This window comes from Anolis sagrei, chromosome 10 (assembly GCF_037176765.1).
Source record: "Anolis sagrei isolate rAnoSag1 chromosome 10, rAnoSag1.mat, whole genome shotgun sequence".
Lineage (NCBI taxonomy): Eukaryota > Metazoa > Chordata > Lepidosauria > Squamata > Dactyloidae > Anolis > Anolis sagrei.
Genome location: NC_090030.1, coordinates 26022108 through 26047926, shown reverse-complemented (window position 1 = coordinate 26047926; position 25819 = coordinate 26022108). Strand labels below are relative to the sequence as shown.

Sequence of the window (25819 nt, the reverse complement as noted above, 5' to 3'; positions counted from 1 at the left end):
AGATTTGTTTGGTGGGCATTGATCTTGAGTTTTGGAGTTGTAGTTCACCTACATCGAGAGAGCACTGTGGACTCAAACAATGATGGATCTGAACCAAACTAGGCATTAATCTTCAGTATGCCCAACTGTGAATACTGGTGGAATTTGGGGAAAATAGATCTTGACATTTAGGAGTTGTATTTACTGTGATTTATAGTTCACCTACAATCAAAGAGCATTCTGAATTCCACCAACGATGGAATTGAACCAAATTTGGCAAACAGAACTCCCATGACCAACAGAAAGTACTGGAAGGGTTTGGTGGGCATTGACCTCGAATTATGGAGTTGTAGTTCACCTGCATCCAGAGAGCACAGTGGACTCAAACAATAATGGATCCAGACAAAACTACGCATCAATCTTCAGTATGCCTAAATGTGAACACTGGTAGAATTGGGGGAAAATAGACCTTGACATTTAGGAGTTGTAGATACTGGGATTTATAGTTCCCCTACAACCAAAGAGCATTCTGAACCCCACCAACGATAAGATTGAGCCAAACTTCCCACACAGAACCCCTAGAACCAAAAGAGTATACTGTAATTTCTGATTTATTTTTTATCGTGTCAGGAGCGAAACAAAACAGTTGTATTGCATTAAAAAAACAGACAAATAAACAAACAAGACACAAAATTTGCTGACTTGGTTTTCTATTAAATGTCCTTTGACCAGTATATGGCCACTTGGAATGCCTCTGGTATTTCTGCAAGAGGGTCCTCCATTGTGCATGTGGCAGGGCTCAGGTTGCATTGCAGCAGGTGGTCAGTGGTTTACTCTTCTCCACACTCGCATGCAGTGGACTCCACCCTGTAGCCCCATTTCTTAAGGTTGGCTCTGCATCTCGTGGTGCAGTCTGTTCAGCGCCTTCCAAGTCGCCCAGTCTTCTGTGTGCCCAGGGGGGAGTCTCTCATCTGGTATCACCCACGGATTGAGGTTCTGGGTTTGAGCCTGCCACTTTTGAACTTTCGCTTGCTGAGGTGTTCCAGCGAGTGTCTCTGTAGATCTTAGAAAATGATTTAAGTCATTGGCGTGCTGGCTGATACCCAAACAGAGGATGAGCCAGAGATGTCTCTGCCTTGGTCCTTTCACAATTGGTTGCTATTTCCCAGCGGATGTCAGGTGGTGCAATACCGGCTAGACGGTGTAATTTCTCCAGTGGTGTAGGGCGCAGACACCCCATGATAATGAGGCATTTCTCATTAAGAGCCACATCCACTGTTTTAGTGTGGTGAGATGTGTTCCACACTGAGCATGTGTACTCAGCAGCAGAGTAGCATAGCGCAAGGGCAGATGTCTTCACTGTGTCTGTTTGCGATCCCCAGGTTGTGCCAGTCAGCTTTCATAATATATTGTTTCTAGCACCCACTTTTTGCTTGATGTTCAGGCAGTGCTTCTTGTAGGTTAGAGCATGGTTCAGAGTGACTCCCAGGTATCTGGGTGTGCTGCAATGCTCCAGTGGGATTCCTTCCCAGGTCATCCTCAGAGCTCGGGATGCTTGTCTGTTCTTAAGATGAAAAGCACATGTCTGTGTTTTAGATGGATTATGGATCAGCTGGTTTTCCCTGTAATAGGCAGTAAGAGCACCTAGAGCTTCGGAGAGCTTCTGTTCTACCATCTCAAAGCTCCCTGCTTGAGCGGCAATGGCACGATCATCAGCATAGATGAAACTCTCCGTCCCTTTTGGAAGTGGCCGGTCATTTGTGTAAATGTTGAACATGGATGGAGCAAGCATGCTCCCCTGAGGCAGGCCGTTCTTCTGTTTTCACCATCTGCTTCTCTGGCCCTGGAACTCAACAAAAAAGCTCCTGTTTTGTAGCAGGTTTCCCATGAGGTGGGTGAGATGGTAGTCCTTTGTGATATTATACATTTTTCTCAGGAGGAGGCGGTGGTTCACAGTATCATAGGCTGCTGACAGGTCTATGAAGACAGCTCCTGTGATCTACTGCCTTTCAAAGCCATCTTCTATGTGCTGAGTCAGGTTCAGCACTTGCGATGTGCAGCTTTTGCCTTTCCTGAGGCCAGGTTGCTGTGGAATCAGACAGGGGTCTATTTTTTCCATAATTCTATGCAAAATAAGTCTCTCCAGAACTTTGTAGAGGTGGCACAACAGGGAGATTGGTCTATAGCTTTTTGGATCATTATGGTCTTCCTGGCTTCAAGATGGCGATGACTCTTATTTTCCTCCAGATTTTGAGGATCTGACAGGATGCAGTGCAGTTGTTCATCAGCTCCTGTGAGGCAGATGAGGTGGTAGTCCTTTGTGATATTATACATTTTACTCAGGAGGAGGAGGTGGTCTTTTCTGGTGGTCTTTAGCGACCTCTCTGACACCCCCTCACAATCCCCCCAGGGGTCCCAACACCCAGGTTGAGAAACGCTGAGTTAAAGCAAATGCAAATGCATGCACAGAACTTAAATAAATGTGTGCCCATGGAAACATTTCACTGCTTGATGAGTTGGTTTCATGGAGAGCATCACATTGGAAAGACCCCTCGGAAGAAATTGCCTGAACATGGTGTGGTTCGCGCCTTAATTTGATCATTCATCTCTGAATGGGAAAAGTTTTGCCTTCCCTAAACAGCCGCAAATTACTGCGCACAAGCTATAATCACCCGCTGCATGCTCTAGGCTTCTCTGTTGCCGCTTTTAATTGGATGACGCACCCCATGGCTTCCCTCTTCTTGCCTTGCTTCAGCAAGTGTCAAGTGGAAGAAATGGTTTTGTACAATGTTGTGGTTACACATCACAATTTGTTGTTGTTTTTGAATTTCTTAAAAAATCATTATTATTTTTTCATACACTTGAAGCCTAGAAGCAAAGAGCCTCCTTTGTGGAGAAGGAGGTTGTCTTAGGGTGCATCTACACTGCAGAATGCATGCATTTTAATAATAATAATAATAATAATAATAATAATAATAATAATGGGTTGTTGTAGGTTTTTTCAGGCTATATGGCCATGGTCTAGAGGCATTATCTCCTGACGTTTCGCCTGCATTTATGGCAAGCATCCTCAGAGGTAGTGAGGTCATCCTCACTACCGCTGAGGATGCTTGCCATAGATGCAGGCGAAACATGCCTAAGTGGAGTATCTTGCATTTGTCCCTGTTGAACTTCATTTTGTACCTATTGATCTACTCACATGTGCATGTTTGCTAGGTTGGCCAAAGCTGGGGCTAATGGTGGGAGCTTACCCCACTCCCCAGATTCGAACCGTCAACCTTTCGGTCAGCAAGTCCAGCAAATCAGTGGTTTAACCTGCTGTGCCACCATGGATTCCGGTCCGTGCCTTAGTTACATCAAAAATGGACTACTGCAATGCACTTTACATGGGGCTGCCTTTGAAGACGGTTCGAAAAACTGCAATTAGTGCAAAAGTTGGCAGCCAGACTACTAACTGGAGCTGGTTACAGGGAGTATACCATGCCTCTATTAAAGTAGCTCAACTGGTTGCCGATGACTTTCCGGGCCCAATTCAAAGTGCAGGTTATCACCTATAAACCATATACACTTTGAGTCCAACCTTTCTTTGAGACCGCTTCTCCTCCTATGAACCAGCGTGGGCACTAGGATCTACTGGGAATGCCCTCCTCTCTGTCTCACCTCCGTCTCTAATGCAGTTGGTGGGGACGAGAGAGAGGACCTTTTCGGTGGTGGCCCCCCAGCTTTGGAATGCCCTCCTGAGGAAGATTAGGCTAGCCCACACTCTACAAGCCTTCCATATACAGTTGAAGACATGGCTTTTTAGACAAGACTTTGAGCATGTTTAGAAATTCGAGGACCTAGAGATGTCACCGTGCACTTTATGAGACTGGGAGTGATTCCAGTTTGTTTTGTTCTGCAGCTATTTTTGCATTTTACTGATCTTAAATAGGACGGGGCTTATGATATTTGTGTTAGTTGTTACTGCTGTGTGCTATTGTCTTTTCACTTTTTGTATTTTTTGTGTTTGCACCTGGAGTGTTTGTGAGCCGCCCCAAATCTCTCTGCGAGATGATGGCGAGGTATTATACTTATTATTATTATTATTATTATTATTATTACTAGCTGTACCCGCCACACTTTGGTGTGGCCAACCTTCCCTCTTTCTCTCCTTCCTTCCCTCCTTCCTTCCTTCCCTCCTTCCTTCCTTCCTTCCTTCCTTCCTTCCTTCCTTCCTTCCTTCCTTCCTTCCCATCTTTCCTTCTCTTCTTCCTTCCTTCTCTATCTCTTTCCTTCCTTCCCCCCTTTTTCTTACTCTTCTGCTGTCTCTCTTTTCTTCCGTCTCTCTTTCCTTCTTTCCTTCCCTCCCTCTTTCTCTTCATTTTCCCCCCTTCCTTCACTCCCTCTTTCCTTCCTTCTTTTCCTCCTTACTTCACTCCCTCTTTCCTTCCTTCCTTCCCATCTTTCCTTCTCTTCTTCCTTCCTTCTCTATCTCTTTCCTTCCTTCCCCCTTTTTCTTTCTCTTCTGCTGTCTCTCTTTTCTTCCTCTCTTTCCTTCTTTCCTTCCCTCCCTCTTTCTCTTCATCTTCTCCCCTTCCTTCACTCCCTCTTTCCTTCCTTCTTTTCCTCCTTACTTCACTCCCTCATTCCTTCCTTCCTTCCCATCTTTCCTTCTCTTCTTCCTTCCTTCTCTATCTCTTTCCTTCCTTCCCCCTTTTTCTTTCTCTTCTGCTGTCTCTCTTTTCTTCTTTCCTTCCCTCCCTCTTACTCTTCATCTTCCCCCTTCCTTCGCTCCCTCTTTCCTTCCTTCTTTTCCTTTTTTCTTTCCTTCTCTCCTTCCTTCCTTCTCTAACTTTCCTTCCCCCTTTTACTTTCCTTCCCTCTTTCTCTTCTTTCTTCCTTCTCTACCTCTTTCCTTCCTTCCTTCTCTCTTTGCTTCCATGCTTCCTTCTCCTTTTCCTTCTTTCTTTCCATTCCTTTTTCTTTTTTTCTTTCTTTCTTTCTTTCTTTCTTTCTTTCTTTCTTTCTTTTCTCCCCTTCCCTCCCTCTTTCTTCCCTTTTTTCTGTATTGTCATTTAGCTTTTCGTCATTTAGCTTTTGAGGGCTTTTTAAGTCCCTTCTGCTGTGTTTTTCAGTGTTTTTATAAGTGATGGTCACTCATTGGCGTAATAGGTGTCTGGTGTCCAAATTTGGTGTCAATTCATTCAGTAGTTTTTGAGTTATGTTAATCCCATAAACGAAGATTACATTTTTATTTATATAGATTACTAGCTGTACCCGCCACGCGTTGCTCTGGCCAAACTTCCCTCCCTCTTTCCTTCCTTCCTTCCCTCTTTCCTTCCTTTCCTCTATTTCTTTCCCTTCCTGTTTCTCTTCTTTCTTCAACTCTACCTGTTTCTTCCCCCCCTTCTTTGCTCTTTGGTTGCACCCTTCCTTCCTTCCTTCCTTCCTTCCTTCCTTCCTTCCTTCCTTCCTTCCTTCCTTCCTTCCCTGTCTTTCGTTCCTTCTCTCCTTCTTTCCCTCTCTTTTTCCTTTCACTTTTTAATTTCCTTCTCTCCTTCCTTGCTTCTCTTTCTTTCCTTTCTTTTCCCCCTCCCTCCTTGTCTCCTTCCTTCCTTCCTCCTTTCCCTCCTTCATTCCTTCCCTCTTTCTCTCATTGCTTCTTGACTGTCCCTTCCATTTAATTTGATATATATGTGTGTGTGTGTAACATATTATATAGTAATCTATATAACAATATATAAAATATTGTATTTATATCTTACATAAAAAGAAGGAAAGGAAGAAGGAAGGAAGGAGGGAAAGAAGGGAAGGAAAAGAAAGAAGGAGGGACAGGAAGGAAGGAAGGAAGGAAGGAAGGAAGGAAGGAAGGAAGGAAGGAAGGAAAGGAAGGAGAAGGAAGGAGAGGGTGAAGAAAGGAGGGAGGGAAGGAAATGAAGGGGAAGGAAATGAAGTAAGGGAAAGAAGGAGGAAAGGAAAGGAGGGAAGAAGGAAAGAAGAAAGGAAGGACAGGAAGGAAGGGAAGGAGGGAAAGAAGGAAAGGAAGGAGAAGGCAGGAAGGGGGGACAGGAAGGAAGGGAAGGAGGGAAAGAAGGAAAGGAAGGAGAAGGCAGGAAGGAGGGACAGGAAGGAAGAAGGAGGGGAGGAAAGGAAGGGGAAGGAAGGAAGAAAAGGAAAGAAGTGGAGGGATGAAAGAAGGGAAGGGAGTCCTTTCGGGTGGAGTGTGGCAGAGGCAGCTATCTCCTGTGTGTGTGTGTGTGTTAAATGTGTGCTCGTGTTGCCGGAGACAGGCGAGCAGGTCAGACAGAAAGGAAAGAGTTAAAAAAGAAAGGTCTACTGAAAGTTCATCCCCCACCCGCTGGTATCTTCCAACAGGGAAAGGTGGTGGAGGAGGAGACCGCCCTCCTGGCATAGCAGGGAAAGAGAAGGGGCTCCATGTGGCAAGCCTCCCCCTCCACTCCCATGGTGCCCACTCTCGCTTGTGTGTGTGGGGGCAGGGGGGGGGCAGGGGGGCAAAAACGCATGCCTGGCTCCTCAAGCTTTAATGGCCGGCCGGCTGTTTCCCTGTGAGGAGGGGGCGTGGCCATGGGTCTCTTTGTAGACATGCAGTTTCTGCTTTGTGGACATGTATTTCAGAAGTCCTTTCTGCTTTTTGTTTTCATGGGTTTTTTTGAGTGGAGAACATACATTGGGTTGTTAGGTGTATTGTGGGGCTGCCCTTGAAGACGGCCCGGAAGCTTCAGCTGGTTCAGCGCGCGGCAGCCATGTTACTAACTGGAGCGGGTGGCAGGGAGCACACAACGCCCTTGTTGTCCCAGCTCCACTGGCTGCCGATTTGCTACCGGACCCAATTCAAGGTGCTGGTTCTGGCCTACAAAGCCCTAAACGGTTCCGGCCCAAAATACCTTTCGGACCGCATCTTGGCCTACGAGCCCACGAGGACCTTGAGATCATCTGGGGGGGCCCTTCTCTCGATCCCGCCTGCCTCACAGGCACGTCTGGCGGGGACGAGAGACAGGGCCTTCTCGGTGGTGGCCCCCCGGCTGTGGAACGCTCTCCCTGCAGACATCAGACAGGCGCCCTCCCTCATGTCCTTCCGAAAAAGCCTCAAAACACGGCTGTTCGAGAAGGCATTTAATTGAGTGCTATAACAATGTGGTAAAGATGACTGGAATGGAACAAGGTATATGAGACTGGTTATGATTCCACTAAGAGACGAAGCGGATTTTTAGCGTAGTTTGTAATTGTTGTATAGTTTATATGTTGTTGTAATTAGCCTTTTGTAAATTGTCTTTATATGTATTGTACACCGCCATGAGTCGCCCTTAAGGGCTGAGAATGGCTGTTAATAAATGCATCAAATAAATAATAAATAATAAATAATAATATTGTGTCCAAATTTGGTCCCAATTTCCCCAGCGGTTTCTGAGTTCAAACGAACATTACATTTTTATTTATATAGATTATGGTCATTGTTTTAACATCAGTCCGTTGGTAAAAGCCTATTGATGCCGCTAGCATTAGTTTGGCATTCTCCCTAGGCAATACATCCCCATCACAATCCTATCCCGTTATTGGTTTTTTATAGATGCCTCTGATCTGATAATGAGATTGTTTTTCGGATCAATACTTTTTCACTTAAGGTTATATTACAAGACTGCCTTCAGGTTGTTCCCCAAGCCGGTCCGCAGGCTTAAAATTGCATTATGTCTTGCTTAGATTCATTTGAAGGCTGCTGTTCTGTATTCTGAAAGATGTGTGGGAATGGAAACACTGGAGAAAAGATATGAAACCATTTTGTTACTAGAAGACGTTGTCCACAACCTTGTTATTTATTATTTATTATTATTTATGACCTTCTCGCCCTGAAGGAGACTCAGAGAGGCTGAGTATGAGTTTCCTTGCTCATGTGGTTATGCTTTTTGAGCCATTTTTAGCTCAGAGTCATGGTAGCACAACGGGTTAAACTGTTGAGCAGCTGAGTTTGCTGACCAGAAGATTGGCAGTTCAAATCCGCAAAACAGGGTGAGCTCCCTCTGTTAGCCCCAGCTCCTGCCCAACCTAGCAGTTCAAAAACGTGCAAATGTGGGTAGATCAATAGGTACCAGCTCAGCAGGAAGGTAAATCACGCTCCATACAGTCATGCCGGCCACATGACCTAGGAGCTGTCTATGAACAACGCAGGCTCTTCAGATTGGAAATGGAGATGAGCATCTCCCCCAGAGCCAGAGATGAAAGGAAAAGCCTTTGTCTTTGACTGTGTCTGTGTACTTGTTTCATTGTTTCAAGGCATTGAATGTTTTTCTGTGTGCGTGTGTGTGCTGGAATTCCCCCTGAGTTCCCTTGGGATGATACAAATAAAATGTTAAATAAAATGTTATATAAATGAAATATTCTGTTGCTGCTGCTGCTGCTGCTGTTATTATTATTATTATTATTATTATTATTATTATTATTATTGGGCTGTTGTGGGTTTTTTTGGGCTGTATGGTCTAGAGGCATTCTCTCCTGACGTTTCGCCTGCATCTATGGCAAGCATCCTCAGAGGTAGTGAGGTCTGTTGGAAGTAGGAAAAAGGGAAAAAAACAGACCTCACTACCTCTGAGGATGCTTGCCATAGATGCAGGCGAAACGTCAGGAGAGAATGCCTCTAGACCATGGCCATACAGCCCGAAAAAACCTACAGCAACCCAGTGACTCTGGCAATGAAAGCCTTCGACAATACATTATTATTATTATTATTATTATTATTATTATTATTATTTGAAACACCACAAGATGAGTCCACATCAGACACTCTGCTGGCTGTTGAATTGGATCACACGTGGGACACTTCCCAAGTGTCTAGGACTGTGTGATGTATCGGCGAATAATGCATGCAGATCCCAGTAAGGTGGCCTTCTGCAACTGGCAGATGTTAATTTTGTCAGTGCTAATAGTGTTTAAGTGCAGGCCAAGGTCTTTAGGCACTGCAAACAAGATCACTCTGCTGGCTTTTGTATTGGATCACACATTGGACATTTCCCAAGTGTCTAGGGCTGTGTGATGTATCGGTAAATAATGCATGCAGATCTGAGTAGGGAGGCCTTTTGCAGCTGACAGGTGGTAATTTTGTCAGCAATGATTGTTTTTAAGTGCAAGCCACAGTCTTTAGGCACTGCACCCAGTGTGCCAATCACCACTGGAACCACCTTGGATGGCTTATGTCTTTGCAGTTCTATCTTTAAATCCTCATGTCATGTCAGCTTTTCCAGTTGCTTCTTGCCCATCCTGCTATCACCAGGGATTGCAACATCGATGATCCATACCTGGGGTTTATTATTATTATTATTATTATTATTTTACTGACACAAAACCACAATATGTCACAGCAAACAAGATCTATATGCTGGGTTTCGTATCACAAAATCACAAGTTAAACACTTCCCAAGCGTCTAGGACTGTGTGATGTATTTTTGAATGATGCATTCAGATCCAAGTCAGATGGCCTTTTGCAGTTGACAGATCGTGATTTTGTCAATGTTTATTGTTTCCAAATGCCGGCTGAGATCTTTTGGCATGGCACCCAGTGCGCCAATGACCACTGGGACCACTTGTACTGGTTTATGCCAGAGCCTTTGCACTTGGATTTTGAGGTCTTGATAGCGGCTGAATTTTTCCTGTTGTTTTTCTTCAATGTGACTGTCACCTGGTATGGTGACATCAATAATCCAGACTTTTTTCTTTTCCACAATCATGATGTCTGGTGTATTGTGTTCCAAAACTTTGTCAGTCTGGATTTGAAAGTCCCACAGTATTTTTTGCATGTTCATTTTCCATGACATTTGCGGGTTTATGATCCCACCAATTCATTATTATTATTATTATTATTATTATTATTATTATTATTATTACTATTATTATATACGTAACAACATTAGTACACAGCAAACAAGATCACTCTGATGGCTTTTGTATTGGATCACACATTGGACACTTCCCAAGTGTCTAGGACTATGTTTGTTTGTTTTTGTCGTGTCAGGAGTGACTTGAGAAACTGCAAGTCGCTTCTGGTGTGAGAGAATTGGCCGTCTGCAAGGACGTTGCCCAGGGGATGCCTGGATGATTTGATATTTTTTATCATCCTTATGGGAGGCTTCTCTCATGTCCCCGCATGAAGAGCTGGAGCTGATAGAGGGAGCTCATCCACTTCTCCCCGGATTTGAACCTGCGACCTGTCGGTCTTCAGTCCTGCCGGCACAGGGGTTTAGCCCACTGCACCACCGGAGGCTATGTGATGTATCGGCAAATAATGTGTGCTGATCCAAGTAGGGCGGTCTTTTGCAGCTGACAGGTTGTAATTTTGTCAGCGCTAATTGTTTTTAAGTGCAAGCCAAGGTTTTTAGGCACTGCACCCAGTGTGCCAATCACCACTGGAACCACCTTGGCTGACTTATGTCTTTGCAGTTCTCTTCAATCCTGCTGTAGTCTGGGATTGCAACATCGACGATCCATACCTGGATCCCCCCCCCCCCCCCCACGATCGTGAGGTCAGAAGTCTTGTGCTCCAAAACTCTGTCAGTCTGAATTCAGAAGTCCCAAAGTGTTCATTTTGTGTGACCTTTTCAGGCTTGTGATCCCACCAGTTCCTTGTCACAGGCAGATGGTGGCATTATTATTATTATTATTATTATTATTATTATTATTATTTGAAACACAACAAGACGAGTCCATAGCAGACACTCTGCTGGCTAGGAGATCCCGGTGGCACAGTGGGTTAAAGCCCTGTGCCGGCAGGACTGAAGACCAACAGGTCGCAGGTTTTAATCCGGGGAGAGGTGGATGAGCTCCCTCTATCAGCTCCAGCTCCTCATGCGGGGACATGAGAGAAGCCTCCCACAAGGATGATAAAAACATCAAATCATCCAGGCGTCCCCTGGGCAACATTCTTGCAGACGGTCAATTCTCTCACACCAGAAGCAACTTGCAGTTTCTCAAGTCGCTCCTGACACGACAAAAAAAAAAACTGGCAGCTGGCTAATGGTAATTTTGTCAGCACCGATTGTGTTTAAGTGCAGGCCATGGTCTTTAGGCACTGCACCCAGTGTGCCGATCACCACTGGGGCCACCTTTACTGGTTTGTGCCAGAGTCTTTGCAGTTCGATTTTTCAATCTTCATATTGTGTCACCTTTTCCAGTTGTTTCCCTCCAATCCTGCTGTCACCTGGGATTGCAGATGGCCAATTCTCTCACACCAGAAGCAACTTGCAGTTTTTCAAATCGCTCCTGACACGACAAAAAAAGAACCCCAAAAACTGGCAGCTGGCAGATGGTAATTTGTCAGCGCCGATTGTGTTTAAGTGCAGGCCACGGTCTTTAGACACTGCATCCTGTGTGCCGATCACCACTGGGGCCACCTTTACTGGTTTGTGCCAGAGTCTTTGCAGTTCGATTTTTAAATCCTCATATCGTGTCAGCTTTTCCAATTGTTTCTCTGCAATCCTGCTGTCACCTGGGATTGCTACATCGATGATCCATACTTTATATTATTATTATTATTATTATTATTATTATTATTATTACTATTATGGTTGTACAAATGGAGGTCCACCAAAGTTCCCATTTCATGTGGGCCTGAAATATATTATAAGTCCCGCAAAAGTAGAGCTTTGAAATCAAATGAGTCAACTTTTGGGTTGCTCCACCAATAGATCCAACAGAGCTATCCAATTTGGAACCGGCCAACTAAATTCCAGCTATTCAGTTGTTCATTCTTTGATGGCACATAGCAGTCTTCAATGTAGCCATTGTTCTCATTGGGATTGCCAGAATAGACACTATATTCCCCATTGAAGCATGGGACCTCCACTACATAGATCTGCTGTAAGATCTCAGCCATACTGCATAGCACATACTGCATAGCACACAGGCTGGACGGCCATCTGTCATGGGTGATTGGAATGCAATAACGTGGTTACACTCCCCTGAAGACGCAGGTTTGCAGCTTGGGAGTGATCCTGGACTCATTGCTGAGCCTGGAACCCCAGGTCTCAGCAGTGGCCGGGAGAGCTTATGCACAATTAAAACTTGTGCACCAGTTGTGCCCGTGCCTTGGGAAGTCTGATCTGGCCACAGTGGTCCACGCTCTTGTTACATCCCAAATAGACTACTGCAATGCACTCTATGTGGGGTTGCCCTTGAAGACTATTCGGAAACTTCAACTGGTCCAGCGCGCGGCAGCCAGATTACTCACCGGAACGTCATACAGGGAGCACCCCCCCCCCCCCTGCTGTGTCAGTTCCACTGGCTGCCGGTTCAGTTCCGAGCACAATTCAAGGTGCTGGTTTTGACCTACAAAACCCTGTACAGTTCCGGTCCAGTGTATCTGTCCAAACGTATCTCCCTCTACGTCCCACCCCGGGGTCTGAGATAATCTGGGGAGGCCCTGCTCTCGACCCCACCGCTATCACAAGTGAGGTTGGTGGGGACGAGGAGCAGGGCCTTTCCGGTGGTGGCCCCTCACCTGTGGAACTCACTTTCGGGAGAAATTAGGGCATCAACATCCCTACTCTCCTTCAGGAGGAAAGTAAAGACATGGTTGTGGGACCAGGCCTTTGGGCAATCTGACAACTAGATAAGGACAATCAAACGACTAGGACTGACAGGACTGATAATGTGGAATTGGAAATTGGACTATGAGATAGCGAACGCTGACCGTCTATGAGGAGTAATTGGGATTGTATTGGTTTTATTGGTTTTAGGGTTGTAATGTAGGAATTGTTGTTTAACCGTTCAACTGTTTAACTGTTTAATTGATGTTATTTTGTTTTACTGTTGTTATGTGATGCTGGCATCGAATTGTGCCTTTGTAAGCCGCCCAGAGTCCCCTTTGGGGTGAGAAGGGAAGGGTAGAAGAAACCGAAATAAATAAATTAATAAATAAATATTCCTGTTCCTTGGCAGGGGGTTGGACTGGATGGCCCATGAGGTCTCTTCCAACTCTATGATTCTATGATTCTATGTATCTATCTTTCTCTTCCTCTTCTTTCCTTCCCAACCTTTTCTTTTTTTTCCTCCTTGCAGGAACATTTCACTCCAGAATGCAAGTTCAAAGAATCGGTGTTTGAAAACTACTACGTCACATATTCGTCCATGATCTACAGACAACAGCAGTCAGGCAGAGGCTGGTATTTGGGTCTTAACAAAGAAGGAGAAATCATGAAAGGAAACCATGTCAAGAAAAACAAGCCCGCCGCACATTTCCTTCCCAAACCATTGAAAGGTAATGTCATTTGGAAACAAAACAAGGGGGGATTGAAGGAGAACAAGAGCTCCAAGATCTTGCAAAGGTTACTGGATCTGCTGGCTAGGGAATTTTTGAGGTTGTAGTAAAAAAAGACCCAAAAGACAAATGAATCCTGGAGACTTTGCAGACTTGTTCACTACTACATCAGCCTGGGTCCAAAATAAATAGTGTTTCTCATACAAGTTGGTGTTGCACACTAGGTCAGGAACACCTTTTTACCCAGCATCAAACAGAGTCCAGTAGCTGCTAACTACAGAATTTTATTTGTGAAAGGCAAATACAAAAAGGGAAAAGGGTATTTCCCAAAAGGCAGTAGAAAAGGTGCTATAAAATAAGAATAGTCCAGAATACAATTTTTTAAATTATTATTATTTACAGTATGTATATTCCGCCCTTCTTACCCTGCAAGGGACTCAGGGCGGATTACAGTGTACACATATATGGCAAACATTCAATGCCAATTTTTGACATACAAACATATACAGACATACACAGAGGCTATTTAACTTTTTCTGGCCGCCAGGGGAGCTGTCACTTTCATCGTCCATTTGCGACACTGATGAAGTACTTCCGCATTCCCCGCATGCTTTTGCTGGAGTGCTTTGCTGGAGTCTTTTATGGCCTCATAAATCAGTTAATTTAGCCTCCCCACACTTTAAGGTGGTACCTAATTTTCCTACTTGACAGATGCAACTGTCTTTCGGGTTGCAAAGGTCGACAACAGGCTACACAATTGGTTGGAAGCCCACTCCAACCCGGGCTGGCTTCGAACTCATGACCTTTGGTCAGAGTGATCTTAATGCAGCTGACACTCAGCTAGCTGCGCAACAGTCCCGGTGCAATAGCTCTAAATAGTAATGTCCGTGAAAATCCAAGATGTCATGATACAGGAAATCCAAAAGCATGGTACATAAAAACCAAAATAACAAGGTACATGACAATCCAAGAAGTTGAAGCCAGTCGGGAGGGAGAGCCAATACGTTTTGGCCTATCTCTCTAACCTGTCCTCTGGACAGGAGCAGGATTCAAAACTATCTTGACAGGTTAGAGAGATCGGCCAAAACTAACAAAATGAAGTTCAACAATGACAAATGCAAGATACTCCACTTAGGCAGAAAAAATGAAATGCAAAGATATAGAATGGGGGACGATGCCTGGCTCGAGAGCAGTACATGTGAAAAAGATCTTGGAGTCCTTGTGAACAACAAGTTAAACATGAGCCAACAATGTCATGTGACAGCAAAAAAGCCAATGGGATTTTGGTCCAGGGAAGTCATGCTCCCCATGCTCTATTCTGCCTTGAATATTCTCTCAACTTGTACAAGTATATCTTCAACTTTGTCAAAACCCAGGCTTTGGAGAGATCTTACAACCTTTTAGATTGGAGGAAACCCATACACAAGATGGGGAACCATCAAATAATAGTGGCCTGAGAAAGAGGGTTTAGTTTTGAGGTCCACCTTAAAGGACTAGACGAGTGGTTCTCAACCTGGGGGTCAGGACCCCTGGAGGGGCCACGAGGGAGTGTCAGAGGGGTCACTAAAGACCATCAGAAAACACAGTATTTTCTGTTGGTCATGGGGGTTCTTTGTGGGAAGTTTGTCCCAATTCTATCGTTGGTGGGGTTCAGAATGCTGTTTGAATGCAGGTGAACTATAAATCCCAGCAACTACAACTCCCAAAATATCAAGGTCTATTTTCCCCAAACTTCACCAGTGCTCACATTTGGGCGTATTGAATATTCATGCCAAGTTTAGTCCAGATCCATCATTGTTTGTGTCCACAGTCAGGGGTGGCTCAACCCATTACACAAAGTAAGCATTTGCAGGATAGTTGATTTTGCCCAGGGGCGCTCTTGAGGTGCTCTTTGGGGGAAAATAGACCTTGACATATGCGAGTTGTAATTACTGGGATGTATAGTTCACCTAAAATCAAACAGCATTCTGAACTCCACCAATGATGGAATTGAACCAAATATGGCACACAGAACTCCCATGATGAACAGAAAATATATATCGATGATTGGTTGGGGGGGGGGCAAAATACTGTTTGCCTACCATTGAAAATTACCTCTGTCCACAGTGGTCTCTGGATGTAGGTGAACTACAACTCCTAAACTCAAGGTCAATGCCCACCCACCCCTCCAGTATTTTCTGTTGGTCAAGGGGTCGCAGCATGAGGAAGTTCGAGAACCCTGGGTGTTCTGTGTGCCAAGTTTGGCCCAATTCCATCATTGGTAGAGTTTGGAATGCTCTTTGATTACAGGTGAACTATAAATCCCAGCAACTACAACTCCCAAATGACAAAATCAACCCCCACCCCCAAAACCCCACCAGTATTCAAATTTGGGCATATTGGATATTTATGCCAAATTTGGTCCAGTGAATGAAAATACATCCTGCATATCAGATAGTTACATTACGATTGATAACAGTAGCAAAATGACAGTTGTGAATTAGCAATGGAAATAATGTTATGGTTGGGGGTCACCACAACATGCAGAATTGTATTAAGGGGTCGCAGCATGAGGAAGTTCGAGAACCCTGGTGACCAGGGGAGCATTCGCACAGTTAAAACTTGTGCGTCAGCTGCGCCCGTACCTTGGGAAGTCTGACGTGGCCATGGTAGTCCACTATCTGGTTACATCCTGTATAGACTACTGCAACACTCTCTATGTGGGGTTGCCTTTGAAGACTGCTCTGAAGCTTCAAATGGTCCAATGCTCGGCAGCCAGGATGCTAACAAGAGCAGCACTCAGGGAGCATACTACTCCTCTGTTGCGCCAGCTTCACTGGCTGCCAATTTGCTACCGGGCATAATTCATAGCCAATTTGCTACCGGGCACAATTCAAAAGTGCTGGCTTTAGCCTATAAAGCCCTAAACGGTTGTGACCCGACTTACCTGTCCGAACGCATCTCCTCCTATGAACCAGCTAGGACATTAAGATCATCTGGGAAGGCCCTGCTCTTGGTCCCGACAGCATCACAAGCATGCCTGGCGGGGACGAGAGACACGGCCTTCTTAGTGGTGGCCCCTCAGCTGTGGAACACCCTTCCTACAGATATCAGATCGGCCCCCTCCTTATTGGCATTTCAGAGGTTGTTCGAACAGGCATTCGATTAGGCAGTGTAATTGATTACAGGAACACAGAATAACGGATGATGTGATTGGATTCTGATTCTATTTACGAGTCGCAAATGATTTGTCATATTAATGTTTAATTGTTGTTATGCTATTGTTTTTAAATGTTCCAATGGTTTTGTAATGTGTGCATTGAAATTGTGGCTGTTAACCACTTTGAGTCGCCTAACGGCTGAGAAAAGCAGTATATAAATGAGGTAAATAAATAAATACTGGACTAGACTGTGAGTCCAAGTCTTTTAACTTGCATGTGAGGTTGCCCATACATCTCCTTGATTTCTAAAACAACTTCTTTCTTCTCTCCCAGTGGCCATGTACAAAGAACCCTCCCTCCATGATCTCACAGAGTTTTCACGATCCGGCAGCGGGACGCCCACGAAAAGCAGAAGTGTCTCCGGCGTGCTAAACGGTGGCAAATCTATGAGCCAACATGAATCGACGTAGCCAGTTTTGGAGAGCTGACGGAGAGACGTCTTGATGGAACCTTACCTCTGGAACCGCAGTCGAGAACCCTAACTTAGCCGCCGACCCATCCAACTGTTCTGTCCCAGGCGAAAAGCCAAAGAACTGCCCAAAAATTTGCATTGTCGTACCAGCCATGTTAGACTTGTTGGCTGTTCCAAAATAATATCATTCTATCATTTGGGGATTATTATTATTTTTTTGAATTTATGTTCTCAGCAGACGTCGCAATAGTGTAGAATATGCTTGGGTGATCTCACAAGGAGAGCCAGGCACCTGTGGGTTGACGTAAAGCAGTGGAGAATAATGACTTGTCTCTTTCTCTTTGGGACAAAAAAAAATAATGTAACTCACATGGGCTTTGTGGAAACAAAGCAAATGCAAAATAATAATAATTGTCAAGTGGGAAGTCTTTTGTAGTTCTCCCCTGCTGAGTGAGAAATCCAGAAAGACCATTGTTTCCTTTCTTTCGTTTTTTGTGAAAAATTTCACGCTCCGTATTTTATATCTATCTGGCATTACAAGGGTAAAACATAACATAAACTACCTTTCTTCCTTTCATTTTTCTTTCTCAGCTTCCCGTTTTGTATTTCCTTAAATCTTGCAACCCAAACGAATTCTTTTCATTCGGTACCGGGCGAACGTTGGAATCATTCACTCCAATGGGTCTTCTTCTTGAGCTGTGTCTTTGCAAGGAAAAAAAATGATGCTATAGTGGTAGGATATTTCGGGGAGGGAGGGGAATTCAGCTTTGGGGCTGAACTTCCAGCTCCGGCCCAAAAGTTTTCTTGTGGTTTTGAACAAACACTGAAATATATACAGTTTTTTTAAGAAATAGATTTGTAGTATTCCGTCCCGAGTCGTTGTGCTGACCCCGAGTCTGTAGCAACTGAGGCGTTTACCTTTAATCCCAGTCAGTGGAAGATGATGTTTTGTTTCTGTTGTTTTCTTTTTTTGAGTGGCGAAAGGAGGGGAGAACAAGTCGCCCCCGTTCTGTCTTTTCTCTCTCTTTTCTTTCCCTTTTTTTCTCGTTCCCTTCTTCTCTCGCCAAATTCTGTTCCATGTATCCTATTAAAAACAACCACAACCCTGTCGTCGTGGCTTCTTTTTTCCGAAGACAGAAACTGTGGATCTAAGGCAGTGTTTCTCAACCTGGGGGTCGGGACCCCTGGGCGGGGGGGTCATGAGGAGATGTCATTGGGGTCACCAAAGACCATCAGGAGACACAGTATTTTCTGTTAGTTATGAGGGTTCCATGTTGGGTTAGTTTGGCCCAATTCTAGCATTGGTGGGGTTCAGAATGCTCTTTGATTGTAGGTGAACTATAAATCCCAGCAACTACAATTCCCAAATGTCAAGGTCTATTTCCCCCCAAACTTCACCAGTGTTCACATTTGGGCACATTGAGTATCCGTGCCAAGTTTGGTCTAGACCCATCATTGCTTGAGTCCACAGTGCCCTCTGGATGTAGGTGAACTACAACTCCAAAACTCAAGGTCAATGCCCACCAAACCCTTCCCGTATTTTCTCTTGTGAACACTGGTGGCGTGTGGGGAAAATAGACCTTGACATTTGGGAGTTGTAGTTGCTGGGATTTAAAGTTCACCTACAATCAAAGATCATTTTGAACCCCACCGACTTTGAATTGGACCTAACTTTCCACACAGAACCCAGACAACCAGCAGAACATACTGTGTTTTCTGATGGTCTTTGGCGACCCCTCTGACACCCTCTCATGACCCACCCAGGGGTCCCGACCCCCAGGTTGAGAAACACTGGTCTAGACCCATCATTGCTTGAGTCCACAGTACCCTCTGGATGTAGGTGAACTACAACTCCAAAACTCAAGGTCAATGCCCACCAAACCCTTCCCGTATTTTCTCTTGGTCGTGGGAGTTCTGTGTGCCAAGTTTGGTTCAATTCCCTCATTGGTGGAGGTCGGAATTCTCTTTGATTGTAGGTTAACTATATATCGCAGGAACTACAACTCACAAATGACAAAATCAGTTATCCCCCCCCCCCCCCCCAACCTCACCAGTATTCAAATTTGGGCATATCGCATATTTGTATCAAATATATCCTGCATATCTGATATTTATACAATGATTCATAACAGTAGCAAAATTACAGTTGTGAAATAGCAACAAAGATAATTTTATGGTTGAGGGTCATCACAACATGAAGAACTGTATTAAGGGGTCGTGGCATTAGGAAGGTTGAGAAACACTGATCTAAGGTGACTTGATAGACATATAGATATATTACTTACTTACTTACTTACTTCCTTAGGCGATCCCTCGTTGAACGAGTAAGATGGTCTTCCATGATGGGTTTCCTTGTGGATTCGTAGGTGACTGTGGAGCCCTATTCTTGACCCGCATCTTCTCCCACAGTGAGGGCATTGGTTTCCAGGTGGAAGGCAGTCCTGGTCGGGGTTGGCTTGACGCGCCTTCCTCCTGGCACGTTTCTCTCTTTCACCCTCCACTCGTGCCTCCTTGAATTCTGCAGCACTGCTGGTCACAGCTGACCTTCAGCTGGAGCGCTCAAGGGCCAGGGCTTCCCAGTTCTCAGTGTCTATGCCAGAGATTTTAAGGTTGGCTTTGGGGCCATCTTTCAATCTCTTTTCCTGTCCACCAACGTTCCGTTTTCCGTTCTTAAGTTCAGAGTAGAGCAACTGCTTTGGGGGACGGTGGTCAGGCATCCGGACAACGTGGCCAGCCCAGCGGAGTTGATGGCAAAGGACCATCGCTTCAATGCTGGTGGTCTTTGCTTCTTCCAGCACACTGTTGTTTGTCTGCTTGTCTTTCCAAGAGATTTGCAGGATTTTCCAGAGGCAGCGCTGATGGAATCGTGTGACGTCTGTAGACAGTCCACGTTTCGCAGGCATATAGCAGGGTTGGGAGAACAATAGCTTTATAGACAAGCACCTTGGTATCCCTACGGATGTCCCGGTCCTCAAACACTCTCTGCTTCATTCGGGAAAATGCTGCACTCGCAGAGCTCAGGCAGTGTTGTATTTCGGTGTCAATGTTGACGTCTGTAGACCGTCCACGTTTCGCAGGCGTATAGCAGGGTTGGGAGGACAATCGCTTTATAGACAAGCACCTTGGTATCCCTACGGATGTCTCGGTCCTCAAACACTCTCTGCTTCATTCGGGAAAATGCTGCACTCACAGAGCTCAGGCGGTGTTGTATTTCGGTGTCGATGTTGACTTTGGTGGAGAGGTGGCTGCCAAGGTAGCTGACATATACATATATAATATTTAAAAAGAAACCATTTGATTTGTTTTCAAAATGAATTAATGCATTTGCCTTCATTTACATAAATTTGGGTAGGAAGAGCTTGAAACACAATCATCGCTAGAATAATATATTCCTTCCCGTAGAAACATCCAGCACCTTCTATGCCCCGAAAAAGGAATGGGATGCTAGAGAGATGCAAAATTTACTCTCAGGTAGACCTATTGCAGTCAATAGGATTTAAAGGAATCCTTTAGATACCCCCCCCCCCCCAATTCATTTCAGTAACTCTAGATAGGACAAGATAAGGTTTCTAGCCTCAAAGAGGAACCCATTCTAAGGCTACCTTTCCAGAAATATGTGGACACAGAGTTGCAGATTTTCATCTACAGTAGAGTCTCACTTATCCAACCTTTGCTTATCTAATATTCCTTCTTATCCAATGCTCTTATTATTTATTTATTTAGAACTTTTAAATACCGGTCTTCTCGACAATAGTTTAAAAACTTCAGACCCCATAACATATTAATACATAAAATACATTAAAAAGCAATCATATAATTACATAAAGCCAAGTCGTCAAAATGAAATCACAATTCGTCACCATCCGTCCGTGTGGCCAAGAGTTATTGACTCATTCATCGAATGCTAAATTCCAGAGCCAAGTTTTCACCAATTTTCTAAAAGTCAGGAGAGAAGCGGCAGTTCTAATCTCCAGTGGGAGAGAGTTTCAGAGCCGAGTGGCCACCACCGAGAAGGCCTTGTCCCTCGTCCCCACCAAACGCGATTGCGAGGGTGGTGGGACCGAGAGCAGGGCCCCTCCAGAAGATCTTAACAACCTTGATGGTTCATAGGGGAGAATCCATTCGGACAAGTAAACTGGGCCGGAGTCATTTAGGGATTTATAGGTCAACACCAGCACTTTGAATTGTGCTCGGAAGCTAATTGGCAGCCAGTGGAGCTGGCGCAACAGAGGAGTAGTATGCTCCCTGTCTCTTCTTTCTCTTAGGCAATCCCTCGTTTTCCGAGGATGATTGTCCTCCAACATTCCTGTGGGTCTGTATGTGGCTGTGGAGCCCTATTCTTGCTCTGCATCTTCTTCCGCAGTGAGGGCATTGGTTTCCAGGTGGAAGGCGGTCTCGGTCGGGGTTGGCTTGACGCGCCTTCCTCTTGGCACACTTCTCCCTTTCGCCCTCCATTAGTGCCTCCTCAAATTCTGCAGCACTGCTGGTCACAGCTGACCTCCAGCTGGAGCGGTCAAGAGCCAGGGTTTCCCAGTATGCTCCCTGTTCCCCGCTCCTGTTAGTAATCTGGCTGCCGCTCGTTGGACTAGTTGAAGCTTCCGGGCAGTCTTCAGAGGCAACCCTACATAGAGAGCGTTGCGGTAGTCTATACGGGATGTAACCAGAGCGTGGACCACTGTGGCCAAGTCAGACTTTCCAAGGTACGGGCGCAGCTGGTGCACAAGTTTTAATTGTGCAAAAGCTCCGCTGACCACCACCGAGACCTGGTGTTCCAGGCTCAGCGATGAGTCCAGGATCACTCCCAAACTGCGAACCTGCACCTTCATGGGGAGTGTAGGCTGTAACTCTATGCCCTGTTCGGCCTTTCGACTGACCAGGAGGACCTCTGTCTTGTCTGGATTTAGGAAAAGAGGCAGGACCGGAAGTGGAAGCGTCCTCCTTCCTTCACTCTGTGATTTCCACACTACTCTTCCGCATCTGGGCACTTTCTGCTGGGCTGCTCTAACCCCGAGGCATTACTTGCCATAACCCTTTGAGTCCCTATTGTTAGTATTCTAGGTGTCTAGCACTGTGTCGGATGAGTAACACTACGAGACTCCGTATTATCTGACATTTTCGTTTATCCAGCAATCTGCCGGCGTGTTTGTGTTGGATAAGCGAGACTCTACTGTATTCCATCCCAGATCGAGAAGAGGAGAAATTCCTTCAGTAGTTTTCTCCCAGATGCAAAAGAAAACGAGTCTCTCTGTATCATTTCCACCCATCATTTGGGAAATAGGTTCTGTGCAGAAATAGAGATGGTCTGAAATTAGGTTTTTGCATTCGCTCATCCAAGCAATGCTTGATGCTGTCCTTCAAAGGATACAACATGCAACTCGATGATAGAAAAACACATCATTTCTTGTGTTCTTGAAGGTTTTGATAGCCGGAATCACTAGGTTGCTGTGAGTTTTCCGGGTTGTATGGCCATGTTCCAGAAGCATTCTGTCCTGAGGTTTCACCCACATCTATGTGGGTGAAAGTGGGTTAAAGCCCTGTGCCGGCAGCACTGAAGACCAACAGGTCGCAGGTTCGAATCCAGGGAGAAGCAGATGAGCTCCCTCTATTAAACTCCAGCTCCTCATGCGGAGACATGAGAGAAGCCTCCCATAAGGATGATAAAAACATAAAAAAAAATCAACCGGGCATCCCCTGGGCAACGTCCTTGCAGACGGCCAATTCTCTCAAACCAGAAGTGACTTGCAGTTTCTCCTGACACGACACGACAAAACAAAACAAAACAAAACCACATCTATGGCAGGCATCCTCAAGGGTTGTGAGGTCTGTTGGAAACTAGGCAAGTGGGGTTTATATATCTGTAGATTGTCCAGGTGGGAGAAATAATTATATCTTTGGAAGCTTTTAGACAGAGGCTGGATGGCCATCTGTCAGGGGTGCTTTGAATGCAATATTCCTGCTTCTTGGCAGGGGGTTGGACTGGATGGCCCATGAGGTCTCTTCCAACTCTTTGATTCTATGATCTGTTTGAGATAAGTGTGAATGTTGCAATTGGCCACCTTGATTAGCATTTAATGTCTAGATCTAGGGAAGTCATGCTCCCTATGCTCTATTCTGCCTTGGTTAGACCACACCTGGAATATTGTGTCCAATTCTGGGCACCACAATTCAAGAGAGATATTGTCAAGCTGGATTGTGTCCAGAGGAGGGTGACTAAAATGATCAGGGGTCTGGAGAACAAGCCCCATGAAGAGCGGCTTAAAGAGCTGGGCATGTTTAGCCTGAAGAAGAGGAGGCTGAGAGGAGATGTGATAGCCATGTATAAATATGTGAGAGGACGTCACAGGGAGGAGGGAGCAAGCTTGTCTTCTGCTTCCCTGGAGACTAGGACGCAATAGAACAATTGCTTCAAATGACAAGAAAGGAGACTCCATCTGAACATGAGGATTGTGAGAGCCATTCAGCAGTGGAACTCTCTGCCCCGGCGTGCGGTGGAGGCTCCTTCTTTGGAATCTTTTAAACAGAGGCTGGATGGCCATCTGTCAAGGGTGCTTTGAATGCAATATTCCTGCTTCTTGGCAAGGGGTTGGACTGGATGGCCCATGAGGTATCTTCCAACTCTATGATTCTATTATTCTAATGGCCTTGCAGCTTCAAAGTCTGGCTGCTTCCTTTGTTGGGAGTTAATTAGCTGACCCTGATTGTTTCCTGTTTGGAATTCCCCAGTTTTCTAGGTGTTGTTCTTTATTTATTGCCCTAATTTTACAGTTTTTTTAAAATACTGGTAGTCAGATTTTGTTCATTTCCTTGGTTTCCTCCTTTCTGTTGACATTGTACATATGCTTGTGGATTTCGATGACTTCTCTGTGTAGTCTGACATGGTGGTTGTCAGAGTGGTCCAGTATTTCTGTGTTCTCAAATAACATACTTTGTCCAGGCTGTTTCATCGTGTGCTCTGGTATGGCTGACTTCTCTTGATGACTTAGTCTGTAGTGCCTTTCATGTTCCTTGATTTGTGGTTGAGCAATGCTGTGTTTGGTGGTCCCTATGTAAACTTGTCCACAGCTGCATGGTATAGAGTAGACTCCGGCAGAGGTGAGAGGATCCCTCTTGTCCTTTGCTGAACGTAGCATTTGTTGGATTTTCTTGGTGGGTCTGTAGATCGTTTGTAGGCTGTGTTTCTTCATCAGCTTCCCTATGCAGTCAGTAGTTTCTTGATGTATGGTAAGATGTAGCATCAGCTAACACCTCCCAACAAAGGATTCCCCCAAGCAAGAAGCAGTTAGGCTCTGATGTTGCAAGACCATTCAAGTTGGCCAGTTGCAACATTCACACTTTAGTCAAACAGGCAAGAGTTCTGTCTCCCACCCTGTAGATTCCACAGATATATTTTTTATTATTATTATTATTATTATTATTATTATTATTATTACTACTACTACTACTACTACTATTATTATTTACAGCTTTTATATTCTGCCCTTCTCACCCTGCAGGGGACTCAGGGCGGATTACAGTGTACACATATATGGCAAACATTCAATGCCAATTTTTGACATACAAACATATACAGACATACACAGAGGCTATTTAACTTTTTCTGTCGCTTTCATCGTCCATCTGCAACGCTGATGAAGCACTTCCGCATTCCCCGCATGCTTCCCCGCTGGAATGCTTTGCTGGAGTCTTCTTTATGGCCTCATAAATTGGTTAATTTAGCCTCCCCACACTTTAAGGTGGTACCTAATTTTCCTACTTGACAGATGCAACTGTCTTTCGGGTTTCAAAGGTCGACAACAGGCTACACACAATTGTTTGGAAACCCACTCCAACCCGGGCTAGCTTCGAACTCATGACCTTTTGGTCAGAGTGATCTTAATGCAGCTGACACTCAGCCAGCTGCACCACAATCCCGGTGTATGGTAAGATATAGAGCCAGATAAAACCTCCCAACAAAGGATTCCCCAGGCAGGAAGCAGTTAGGCTCTAATACTGCAAGACCATTCAAGTTAGCCAATTGCAACATTCACAGTTGAGTCAAACAGGCAAGAGTTCTGTCTCAAACCCTGTAGATTCCACAGATATATAAATCCCACTTGCATAGTTTCCAACTAGTTTTTTAATACTGGTAGCCAGATTTTGTTCATTTTCATGGTTTCCTCCTTTCTGTTGACATTATCCACATGCTTGTGGGTTTCAATGGCTTCTCTGTGTTGTCTGACATGGTGGTTGTGAGAGTGGTCCAGCATTTCTGTATTCTCAAATAATATGCTGTGTCCAGGTTGGTTCATCAAGTGCTTTGCTATGGCTGAGTTCTCTGATGTCAGCCATAGCAGACCTCAGAGCATCATAGAATCATAGAATCAAAGAGTTGAAAGAGACCTCATGGGCCATCTAGTCCAACCCCCTGCCAAGAAGCAGGAATATTGCATTCAAATCACCCCTGACAGATGGCAATCCAGCCTCTGTTTAAAAGCTTCCAAAGAAGGAGCCTCCACCACACTCCGGGGCAAAGAGTTCCACTGCTGAACGCCTCTCACAGTCAGGAAGGTCTTCCTCATGTTCAGATGGAATCTCCTCTCTTGTAGTTTGTAGAAGTGGGTGAAACATCAGGAGAGAATACTTCTGGAACATTTATTTATTTACTGCATTTTTGTACCACTCTTCTCAGCCCTCAGGGCGACTCAGAGCGGTTCACAACAGCAATACAATACATAAAACATGATAAAAAAACAGTGAAAACAGTTTAAGAATAACAATTATAACAAATCAATAAACATCAACATCTCATATAGTCTCATAGTTGAAATCAAGATCCAATCTCGTCATCCAATTGTTCCAAACTACAAGAGAGGAGCTTCCATCTGAACATGAGGAAGAACTTCCTGACTGTGAGAGCCGTTCAGCAGTGGAACTCTCTGCCCTGGAGTGTGGTGAAGGCTCCTTCTTTGGAAGCTTTTAAACAGAGGCTGGATGGCCATCTGTCAGGGG

At 44.9% G+C, this 25819-nt stretch overlaps 1 protein-coding gene across 5 annotated transcripts in view; it reads left to right on the top strand.

Annotated features, from left to right (window-relative positions):
* The window catches only part of FGF13 (fibroblast growth factor 13), a 385345-nt gene extending 367404 nt beyond the window's left edge, over positions 1-17941 (top strand). For all 5 annotated transcript variants that reach the window (XM_060756433.2, XM_067471654.1, XM_060756434.2 and 2 more), the window contains 2 exons: positions 13021-13219; positions 16693-17941. In XM_060756433.2, the coding sequence (XP_060612416.1) occupies positions 13021-13219; positions 16693-16829 (336 nt within the window). In that variant the 3' untranslated portion in view covers positions 16830-17941. The remainder of the gene's footprint in view (positions 1-13020; positions 13220-16692) is intronic.
* Positions 17942-25819: the final 7878 nt, after the last annotated feature.